At 40.4% G+C, this 12,163-nt stretch overlaps 1 protein-coding gene across 2 annotated transcripts in view; it reads right to left on the bottom strand.

Moving 5' to 3' along the window:
* Positions 1–11,838, bottom strand: part of LOC136521706 (protein SABRE-like) — a 32,010-nt gene extending 20,172 nt beyond the window's left edge. Inside the window, exons 1-11 of one of the 2 annotated variants that reach the window (XM_066515471.1) lie at positions 11,506–11,833; positions 10,163–10,274; positions 9,418–9,678; positions 8,475–8,740; positions 7,963–8,185; positions 7,055–7,228; positions 6,849–6,926; positions 6,520–6,771; positions 3,744–5,825; positions 436–2,266; positions 166–266 (exon numbers count right to left, since the gene is read on the bottom strand). In XM_066515471.1, the coding sequence (XP_066371568.1) occupies positions 166–266; positions 436–2,266; positions 3,744–5,825; positions 6,520–6,771; positions 6,849–6,926; positions 7,055–7,228; positions 7,963–8,185; positions 8,475–8,740; positions 9,418–9,678; positions 10,163–10,274; positions 11,506–11,576 (5,451 nt within the window). In that variant the 5' untranslated portion in view covers positions 11,577–11,833. Of the gene's footprint in view, positions 1–165; positions 267–435; positions 2,267–3,743; positions 5,826–6,519; positions 6,772–6,848; positions 6,927–7,054; positions 7,229–7,962; positions 8,186–8,474; positions 8,741–9,417; positions 9,679–10,162; positions 10,275–11,505 lie in introns of both variants that reach the window. The other variant, XM_066515479.1, reaches the window with a different exon arrangement.
* Between the last annotated feature and the right edge of the window lie 325 nt (positions 11,839–12,163).

The following is a 12,163-nucleotide window of genomic DNA, read 5'->3' on the forward strand; positions in this document are numbered from 1 at the left end:
ATTTTGAAATCTCGAAATACAATGGGCTAGATGAAATGCATGATGTAGATCACCTAGACAAACTACATAGTATAACCATTTATCATGGCGTACATAACAAACTAATTCGTAACTGAAACTCGCCAAGCGATAACAAAAGAAACAAATATTTACAAAAAAACTTACATTTGCTTCTTCAGAGTGTAGGTTGAATTGGGGTGTAATAACATTAACCATATATTGGGCTGTCCCTCCTTTATCCGAATCATAAAAAATGTCATGCTTTACTGCATTTACGGTACAAGCTCAAGATCAACTATCAAAGTTCAGAACAGTTAAAACAATTACAGTATTTAGCAGTTTTTAGCTTTTGATGGACTCAGATAGAAATAAGATGACCAAAACTTTCAACTTATGTCCCAGCATGAAAAAAATATATAGCAAAAGTAAACATACCAGCCACATCGGAGGAGTGATTGGCTTTACTATGCAACGAGGAAGATGAACCTGAAGCATCCAGATGTTGCACTGATGGAGAACCCACATGTATGGAAGAGCTGGAATCTTGCGCCAACTTAGAGCCCTCAGCATTCCTTTCTTCAATCATCTTTCTTTGTGCATATTGTCGTGAAGGAGAGGGTTTTGGAGGCTCAAATGCTTTGGAAATTCCTCCAACCCACGACCAAACCGCGTCTCGGTTCTGAATAGTCCATAAAATCCTAAGGCCATAAACAAATACTCTTTGGCAATTGTCTGCAAGCACCACATTAAAATCATCATCATCATCGCTAGGCTCAGATAGAGGGTGGTCACTTTCACTGTCATCCTCAAACTCAGACCTAAGATACGTTATCTCATGACTCCTCCCAGTATCCTGCCATCCCATAAGCCTTTCCGGATCTGCCTTACGTGTTTGCCTTCTTATCGTGATATAATCCGAAGACAAGAGGAAGCCATCCTCATGCTTTTCTTGGAAATTGCCCATGTTGCATCTGTCATGAACAAATTTGCCCTGTGACTGTTGGACCGTAGTCCTTACTTTGGATGCATTTTCAACTTTAGACAAATTGCTATCTCGCATCAGATAAACCTCTGGCATGTGAAGATCCAGACCACGATAAACAAGGTCCAGCGATTCACGTTTACAATCAAATGTGTACTGCTGCTTACCTCTACTGTAACATAACTCGTACTTCAAATTTGACATCTTAAACGTCAAGCCAGAAGCAGGGTCATCATCCTCACTTAAAGGTGCATGCCTTATGCAACAGGGAGTAGCATCCACACGGAAAAAAAATTCAACCAAAACTTTGTCCAGCGAGAGGTTACCAGATCTAGTAGCCCGAGGAATTCCAAAACGACGCCATCTAGAGAAAGAACGAAGTTTATGAGGGGGGCTGTAATTCAAGCTCCACCATTTGAAAACCCAAGCAAGGTCATGAGCTCCCAGGTTCATGGTAGGGAAGTCATCATCAGCCATTTTGCAAGGACTGCCAGACATGGTCCCACAGAGCATTGAATTATTTCCATAAAAGGGAGGTGATGGGCCATTACCATACTGGGATTGCAATGGTCTAAGGGAAAAGTTCCACCTAAGAGAGAGATAAGTAGATCGAAATGGATCATAAACTTTCTTCCGAGGTTCCCCCTCAACAGGGAGTGCATGCAAATAATGATTCAATGGATTCCTAGATTCACACTGCCAATCAATAACCACATTTAGGGAGAATAGAGGAGCATATATAAAAGGTCTGGGCACACGAGATGGAACTTTTAAGCGGCGGTTCTTTGTAATACTCTCAACGCTGCTTATGTATATCTTGAATTCTTTCGCGGAAACATCCACACAACCATCAGTTTGCTGGATCTCCATATATTCAGAAACAATTTGGAGTTTGTCCACATGCTCATAAGGATTAGTTGTCGCCAGGAACTTCCATTTGGTCTCATTGAAATATAAAATTATCTTTCCATGCAAGTAATATCTCATGTCATCCCACCATGGTAAGCTGCGCTCCTTTTTAGGCGGTTGGACTGCTGGACCAGAACAGCTTGCCCTGTTGCTAAGATTAACTTTCCGCAGGGCTACTTGAAATGCATAGCTTATATCAGCGAAAGATGGCTCATAACCAACTCCAAAAGATATCTCTCCCTTCTGGAAATAAATAGGTAAATTAGAGTACATTTTCATTGCTGGTGTAGTACCACTGGCAGAACGTAGCATCGTGACCTTTTGCCATCTTCCAATATACAATTCTTGATGTATTTGGGGTTGAAAACATGTTGCCTGAAAAGTGGATAGAGTGAGAAAGAAAAGTGAGGATGGACAAAGGATCTAAAATATATAAGAAAAACACCTGTTCGATATAAACAACTCGAATTTAAACATTTAGATAACCTAAGTTTTCATTCTCATGGTAATCAGCATTCATTGAACATGAACTCATTTTCAAAATGAAATGTTCATATGAATCTGAGTTAAAAGTTACTGGGAAACGGTACAGATCTACGCACAGATGTTTTCTCATGACTAGTCTATTTATGTGTGTGATGCTACAATATCTAAATATACAGCAATGTGACGTAGCATATAACAGGACCTCCTCATTTCCCAAATCTCCCAAACTGAGAGTCAGGCCATACTCAAAATCCCATCATCACAAGTTTAATAGTTCATTACTAATATACTACTACATCCCTTCGGATTTAGATGGCGCCTTTTTGGGGGTTCAAAGACCAAGGGCGTGGCACAATGGTCAGCACTGCCCTTGCTTAGTAGTTGATGTGGCAGCAGGCAGGCAGGTAGGGCTGCGCACCAATTGCAGCGTTAGTTTAAGATGCATGCCTTCACATGCACTTACTAAAGTGATTGTTTGGAAGTAGTAAAGAGGTTCATTGTTTGAAAGCTTGGGATATACCTAGAGATCTATGTTTGAATAGGAGTGCATGGAAAGCAACTATTGAAGTGCCTGAACCGTGACTAGGGGCTCTTGGTGGGTTTCAACTCTAGCCTACCCCAACTTGTTTGGGACTGACAGGCTTTGTTGTTGTTGTTGTTGTTGTAAAGAGGTTCATTCAACTGCATGCATGAACTTATTTAGGGGTATATACATTTCTGAATTAGGAAAAGTGTGTGTTCTCTATACCCGACAGCTAAACAATAAAACAAAATATGCGCCCAGTAAGAAACAGAGGGAGTAGTGGAGTACGTTCAATGTGAGGCATATTCTGATGGATTGCTTAATATTGGGTGCCAAGTGCTAGTTGCCAGTCTAATCACAGTAACCAGTCAAACTACCAATTGGGGCAGAGTCATTTCTTTCTGGAAAGGGGTCTCCGCATAGCATCTGAATTGGGGATTGATCTGCTTTCTGGCGAAGCTGGCTAACCAGATAAACAACATACCCACTCCCCTTTTTCAATTTGTACAGCTATGCATTGCAGTCATGTCAAATTGAGGTAAAACTAATGTGTGGAAGATCAAACCAAGTTATGCAACTAGAAAGTATATAACTTAAGACAGTGCGAAGCTGGCACAAATTACTGGAGGGTGGCAAAAACTAAGAACAGTTTTGAGTTTTCTAGAAAGTATATATATATAACTTAAGACAGTGGTAAGCTGGCACAAATTACAGGAGGGTGGCAAAAACTAAGAACAGTTTTGAGTTTCTGAAAGCGCATATTCATAGCCCTCTCAGTGTAATAAAAATCTTTAAACAAAAACATTAGTTCTAACACAAAGGAAAGAGTGCGATAGAACTGACCTGCTGGGCAAGCACAATACGGCCTTGACATTTCCCACTGAGTGAGGAAAACAGAGGAGAAGTATAGTCTCTTAACTGTACAACCAAGGACCCAGCAAGGACAGAAACATCACTACCATAGAACCGAGAGAACGGTATGTTTTGCTCCTGACAGACAGAGTCAAGCCCCTTTATAAATTCAACCATTTCTATCTCTCCACCGTCTATCCTGGTCAAAGTAACATCCAGATCGGATGCAGAAAATGACAGAAGAGAAGCTCTTCGCGAGCTTTGTCTGAACCCAGCTTGAAAACCTTTTGAGCATGCTCCTGAGCCTTCTGCGTGTACCATGTTCTGACAAGCCACATAATATGATCGAAATGCTTGCTTATGGATTTCTTCCTGCAACCTTTGAAGAGCTGCGGTGTCATGAATGTTAACTTCAACACCATTGTAGAGAAACTTTCTCTCGGAGCTGCGATTGCTCGGATCTACACTTCCTGATATAGCTTCCTCAAGATAATTCAACCTAACACCTAGCTCACAGATTTTGCTCCTCATCAAATGGTAATGTTCATCGAGCCAACCTTGGATGGGCTCTTCCTCTATATCTGCGGTCAGTTTACGCAATACAAACTTCACAGATCCAAATTTGGATCCCCCAGAATTAACTTTTCTAGATTTTTCTTTTCCATCGGGACATATTATACTTCTTTTGGCAGATGAGACAAGCTTAAGGGCACGAATCATATCTTCAACAGCATCCTCTATGGCACGCAATGGCAACCTGTAAGGCATGCAAATATGGACATCTAGCCCTTGAACAACCCAGTCTCTTTTAGATGATGGCTCAACCTTTGCATCAAGCAAACTCCCAGTGCTGAAAGGTATACAGGATATTTGTATGCGGGTGCTCTTTAAAACTCTAGCACCATTAAGAGTAAGAGAGAGACCTTCAGACAGTACACCTATCTTGGCATTTTCAGTAAAGATTGATTGTACATGCATGTTTGCTTCAACACCATCAGCAAGTTCAGCAGATACCCTTAACACATCCACATCAATGGCAAAAACTGACCCTTTTCTGTCAGATTTCTGAGGTTTAACAGAACCGGCAGTCATGTTGCCATGTTCATTTGCTTTCATACTGGCAACTTCAGTATTGGTCATCTTTTCAGATTTTTGGGACTCATGATGTAGGAAATGCTTAAAGCGGATGAATGTCTCATATAGTGCTAAATGAGCATCAGGTTCCCATCTCAGATAAATATCTGTAGCACTAAAAAGGGAACAAACAGCAACTTCCGTATGGCCACTGGATCGGCGAACAATTTTAGCATTCTGCGTGTCTAGTAAAGTTACTCTGACACCAGAGCGATCCTCAGGTAATTCCTCATAGATTGCCTTCACCCGTTCCAATTCCGCTTCTGTTGTCTTTCTCTCCTTGTCTATACACATAGAGAGATGAGATAGTACCAAAGATGCAGAGAACCGCAAGTGGCAGCCTGGTAAAACTGATGTTAAACTTGCCCTACGTGGTGTGCCATCAGCAGAAACACTAACAATTACTTGGCCACCTTGAGAGCCGTAGTTCACACGCTTTGGATCAGCAATTGGCATATTTACTATGTTTGCAACACCACAGTACGTAATAGAAAATTTTTGTAGGCTTAATTTCAATTTTTTTACACCTTTCATTTTCTTTTCCCCTCTACGCTCCAAATTCTTTTCTTTAGCACTTCCGCCAGATGACTGAAGACTCTTAAATAGAGTTCTAAACGACATCAAATTAAGCACAAGTGATTCCAAATGCTTGAAGCCAAATTTCACTTCTATATCACTTATATCAATGGAAAAAACAAGTGCATGCCTACTAGTTTCAACCATATCTTGGACATCACTTTCCCTATATCCCCAGTCAAGGCTCATCCGAGCGATATGCATTAGGGAACCAGAGTAAGTATCCACACCAAATATGTTTTCCTTTAAGAACTCTCTATATTCTTCCTCCATGTGCACCAGCAATTCACCAAGTTCTGTGTGTATCTGAATCCCCTTGCTTGCAATATTATTTGCAAACAAATGTGATGACTGGGAACAAGCCTGCATTTTAAAAGGAACATATCAAAACACAAGTCAAAGGATGATGTTTACACTTAGCAGGTAAAGGTTTAATGAATTTATAAACTCTAGATCACATCACTAACAATGGCTAGATTACCAATGCAAATGCTAGCTTAGAGGAACAAGTATTCTATTGTCCAAACAATAAATGGTACTCCAACATATGAAGGTAAAAGAGAAAAGAAAGAGAACCCATAATGAGAGCCAAACCACAATACCCACACTAGCCTGCATGGTCACACCTCAACAAACTTCTCCATTATTTTCCAATGGTGCATGACCAGCACTTGTATTTAAAGTGAACTATGCTCAGCATCTACACACACCAACCAGAAGTAGGCATTTTTTTTAATCAAACACGCATGAGAGCTGTGCAGCTTTGTATTACAGATAGAAAAGAAAGGACCTATCCCTTACAATGCCCCCAAGGGGCAAGGCTCACACCCAAGAACACAGATTGACACACATCACAAACACTGGCATTCAGCAGGAAGGCCCCCACACAATTTTTTGCAAAATATCTGCAGCGCGCAATGCTTCAACAGAAAAATGTTGTTTCTAACCAGCACAAGTCATTTTAGTAAGACAACTATACATGTAACATGCCAAATCCCACAGGACAAAAAAGTTCATTAACATAATAGGCCTTATTCTTATTACCATAGGAACTTACATGGTACAATACCAATCCATTAAGACTGTAAAGCAAGACAGTCATTTCCGGGGCAGCGACCGTGCAAGTCCACAAAATTGGCTTGATCTCCCTTTTTTGAGTAACTTCTTGATTGGAGTTTGTTTTAGAAAGCTTCATTCCTTTGGTTCTCAAAGAATAAAGCCGCATCCATGGCATCAGTCTGCTTAACATAACATTGCATTGGGTACCACCAAGTTTGGCATCAATCTCAGCTCTGATCGGAAGAAATGGCTAAAAGAAGATATATTTTAAGGTTCTGAAAGTTGATGACAAATTATAATAAACCAACTAAAGTGCATGATACTTACGTCAACAGGGACATCCAAAGAAGCTATTGCGAAAACTTTCAGAACTTCCAACAGAGAGCTAGAACCTTCTCTAATTAACTGAAAGGAACAAAGTAAATTTTTATTGATTAACAGCTACTGTTAAGTACAAGAGTACTAGGGGGGGGGGGGGGGGGGGGGGGGGGGGGGGGGGGGGGAGGAGAGAGGAGGGGAGAGAGAGAGACTACATGAATTTCATTTAGATCAATTTGAACATCGAAGTGTGGTGTCGCTTCTTCAAAATCATCCTGTGGTAGGGATTTTGCACAAGTAAACTGGATCCCTGTAATGTTGTTGTCAACACTAAGTCCTTCATGCAGGTGTCTGAACTTCACATCAAGCTTCGGCACACTGAAGCTAACCTTCCAAAGAACAAACACAATATTTAGCTATATTTTTCAGTTTTCAGTAAGAGCAGAGAAGAAAGAGAACATAAGTGGGTACAAAGACATGACAATGGTCACCAAACATGCCATTTTGGACATCAACAGAACCTTTCAAAATATAAAGTTTGATCATTATTTCTTTATGACAATGTATCTATAAACAATTAAACATAATAACATGTTATGAAGGAATAAGTCTTATTAACACCCACACACCAAAAAAACTCTTGCTGGGTTTGAAAATGTAACATCAACTTCAGAACCAGGTATATGACACCCTCAAACTTTTAAAATCACACAAAAACGAAGCTACCACCATATAAGCCAATTCAAGTTGCAGGTACCTCCCTAATTAAAGCAAAACAATTGACTCTTTTTTTTTTTGGGTGGTGGTGGGGGGGGGGGGGGGGGGGGGGGGGGGGGGGGGGGGGTATTTAATAAAAAAAAATCATTGTGATTTTCTTTCACCTGAAGGCATTTCACTCATGTTAACCACATCTCAATAAATTGAACCTTTAGGAGACTTGATACTACCTAATGACAAGAATTGAGTAAATTATGAATGCAAATTGACTTATCAATGTGGCACGACGTCAGCAAAGTGGTTACAGTGCTAACATGAAAAAAATATAGTATTCGCAGGCAAAAGAACATAACATTTTTTCACACAGATAAATAGATAAATCCAAGTCAATTTTGGGTACACTAACCTTATCCGGAAATACGAGCATTTGTTTCTTTAACAGCGGTAGAATGGATTTGCTTTTCGATGTTTGTTTGATTGCTGAAGTATCTGTGATAGAGTCTCCAGTGTTCAAAGAGACAGTGTTATATTCTGGAATCGTGTGCTTCTTGCGAAACATCCTTTCATCAATGTTGGCAATAGCATACCCATATTTCAATTCCAGGTTAATGATTTTAATACCTTTCTCCCTGATAAAAAAAAAGTTTTAAATACATGCAAAAATAGGTAATACTATAGGAACATCAAATTGTTACGGTATTGATATGAAACTCTTCTTGGGCAATCAAATACGCAATCTGTGTTGCACATGTAAGATCTAATTTTCACAGAACCGCGATACAGCAAACAGAAGGTAATTCAAGAATACTATGTAAGATCCCAGACATATTTGACCATTTTACTATGGAAATGATTTATATGTTGATAGTACAACCTTCACTTGAATATATCAGTTGCCAAGGCAGAAGAGGAACTCACTTTTCATGGCCGAGGTTACAAGTAACCAACAAATCTTCACAAACAAATGGGGCCAAGCTTTTCTCTGAGTTAGATACAGAAGCTTGATCAGACTGGAAAGCATCAAGCAGACTACAACTGCCCATCGGATCAGTAGTCAATCCCAAATCTCCAAAGTGTATATTCAAAGGTAAAAGATGCAACTTGACACCAAGAATATGATTAGGTCCAGCAATTTTAAACGTATCCACCATTAGTTCTTTGATGTCAACAGCACCTTTTGGTACCTACACCATTGTTTGGAAAATTAAGGTGAAAAAATCATAAGTAGCAGCATGGACCAGACATCACCATACATGAGAAAACAGATAATTTGAAGAGTATAGTGCTTCCAGTCAAGCATTCAACATAACAGTACACACACATAACCATCACATTTGTAAGGGTAAGTGATGTATTCTGCTAGATGCCTTATTGCTTTTCACAAGAATTTTGCATATACGACTCAGATCACCAGAACTGTGAAAATTAAACAGATATCGTACTGAATGCTAGTGCATGCAAATAAATTCTGAGTAAATTTGCTTGAGGTTACAGGCATAGCATAACAGGAGTTGCACAATATTTCCAGTTTACATCGGTCTACAGGGCACAACAGTACAGGTGTCTGCAGCATGTAGAGAAAAAATGAGGTACTTCAGTCCTGTTTATTTTCTCATTCATTCGGCACTAAGATTAACTGCAATTATTTGTAAGGATGCCATGATAGGCAGATTAATAATCATGTAATGGAGCACAAATTTCATCTTCATACACATTGAAAGGATCAATATATCTCCTATCTTTAAAAAGCCTTGCATTCTTGCTGCCTTTTCTGACCATGTCTAGTTAGCTGGGTGCAGATGATTTTTCATTGCAAACAAAATATTAGCTTATATAAGAAATTGTTGAGACAGTTTGTTACCTTGATTATCAGATCTGTCACAGAAACTGATAAAAGTCTTGCCATGCTTGATGTGAGCAGCCATTTCCCTTTTCCTGTAGAACGAGGCCTTGCTGACTTTCGTATCTTTTTATTTTGAGAAGATGATCTAGTCACAATTTCGAGATCATTTATAAGCAATTGCAACTTTGGGTCCTTGGAGATAACACCGAAACTTAGTTTGACTAGAGACTTGCGGAAACTTAGTTTTATTTCACCAATCGAAACAGATTCAACTGAACCCTGAGAAGTTGGATAATGTGAGCAGATGGATTAGTAAGAAAGGAATAGAATTGAAGGAGAAATATAACTACATACATAATTATTCAACATAACACGGATAATGTGAGTCTTAAGAATATCAATATTTCATAACAGAAAGAAGTATTATGGTCAGATTCTCCTTATCTACTCTGAAAGCAGAAAAATGAGAAACATGGAAAACAACACCTCCATTATAAAACAATAAGTACTTTAACAAAGAAAATATATATAGCTGCAAGATAATGTACTAAATGTCAAGGTAATATTAAGATGCTTCCCAATCATATCAAGAAGTGCAAGCCATCTTTTTTTGGCTCTACATAGCAGTATTAGTTGCTTGACAACTGTAAGATGCAAAAGGCACCAAACCAAAATGTTACTAAAATTAATTGAAAAAACAAGCATGGACAATCATTAACTTCTTATTACTCTAGGACCTCGCAGCATGAGATGAAAGACAAACCTTACAAAACTTTATTGTTACATCCCTCAAGCAGTTGAAACCAGCAACTCGAAATCCAACAGAAGCTGAGAATACACGGCTCAAGAACCAAGCTAACAATCTTGAAGCAAATCTGCAAAGAATGAACCACATATCAATGCAGCATAGTTGTACCTTTGAATGATTACTTCCTGCAGAGGTTAATACTAATGTGCTAGATTGAAATATAGAAGGATTAAAATGAGCTCCCCTTAATGATTGAGTAATGACCAATCAAATGTTCTTTCCCTCACAAAGTGGCAGAAATATAAAAGTCCGACCAAGTAACCAACATAAGTAATTCATTCACTACACAAAAAAAAGGTTTACCCACAATGTGGCATCAGAATAGCATGAAATTGACAGCTTGCTGAATCTTGGACATAACAATAACATGCAACGTATAAGAAGAGAAACTAAGGTATGTCAATCTCTACGTGGAAACAACGATTTTAACAAAGTGGCCATGAATCCATGCTCAAATATAACATAACATGATCCAGTTCTGCACCAAAGAGCAAGAATATGGAGGGCAGAACACATCAGAACAAATTGCTACTATCGTGGTTAAAATTAATTAAGCTGGTCTAAAAGAACTTTGAAATTGAGCGGCTCAAAATAGAACAGTCTACAACTCCTCACTAGAATGACTATCTAATATAAGTATGACGGAAACAACTCTTGTGTCATCTCGGTTACAACCAAAGCTAACTTTCACTATACCATTCAATCCACCACGATTGCAAGCTCCAAAATATACAGAGTGAATCCAAGGTCTTGATTTCACAATGCATCCTCCAAAGCAACCAGTCAAATGAACATCGCACGGGCCACCAGCCCGCCGCAATGCTTAAGCTTGCCATTAAAAAGCTCGGTTATCATATCATGAGCATTTACGCATCTAACTTGAATCGCATTTTTATCACAGAAACATTTAATGCTCCAGACCGGATGTGCCTGCTCAATCTCAAAAGACACAAACGATGATTCCAAAAAAAAAAAGGTTCCCATCACAAGCAGCTCCTAACCAAGGCAAAAACCACTGGTAGCAGCAAATATGCTCAGGCCACGGAAGAAGAGCCACTGCAGTGTCCAAGCGCCAATGGGCATCACCAAAAACCGCAATTCACTACCACAGAATCCCATCACAGACAAGCAGCGGCAGTAGTACGCAACCCGTCCCTCACCGTGGAATGCCGGATTCCCCCTACGTCCCCAGCAGTCCCACCACCCCGCGAGTCCCAAAACCGGCCTCCGCGAGAGATCCTACTGTCCTACTGCGCTGCAGCGCTGGCGCAGAGGCGGAGAGGGTCAGAGGGGCTTACGTGAAGACGACCCATCCGACGACGGAGACGGCCAGGAACACCGAGAAGAACTTGACCGGGGAGGACGCCATGGCCGGCCGGCCCTGCCCGCGTCCGGCGGATCCGCGTCACGCCGCCCGGATCCGTGCCTGCGATGGCGCCGGCATGGCCTCCCTCGAACCCTAGCTTTGCGGAGGCGCTCGGCCCGCGGCCCGCCGCCCACAAGGGAATCCCTGTGCGGTAAGGAGACGGCGGCGGCGGGCGATCTCGCGTGGGGAGACGAGACGAGATGCCGCTGTGCTTGTTGCCTAGTATCAGGACAGGACAAGACTTTTCACAAGTCAGAGCGAGAGGGTCAGCACTGTAGGAGTAGCAGCATCTAGGGCATGTTTAGATGTCGAAATTTTTGGCAAAATGACACGGTAGCATTTTCGCTGTTATTTGGTAATTAGTGTTCAATCATAGTCTAATTAGGCTTAAAAGATTCGTCTCGTGTATTTCGTCTAAACTGTGTAATTAGTTTTATTTTTTATTTATATTTAATACTTCATACATACGTCCAAAGATTCGATACGACGAGGAATCTTAAAAAATTTAGTATTTTGGGAGGTAACTAAACTGGACCCTAGCAAAAGGGGCAGCACTAGAGAGGCGGAGGCCTTCTTGGGCTTTTCGCCTT

This window comes from Miscanthus floridulus, chromosome 2 (assembly GCF_019320115.1).
Source record: "Miscanthus floridulus cultivar M001 chromosome 2, ASM1932011v1, whole genome shotgun sequence".
NCBI classification, from domain to species: Eukaryota; Viridiplantae; Streptophyta; class Magnoliopsida; order Poales; family Poaceae; genus Miscanthus; species Miscanthus floridulus.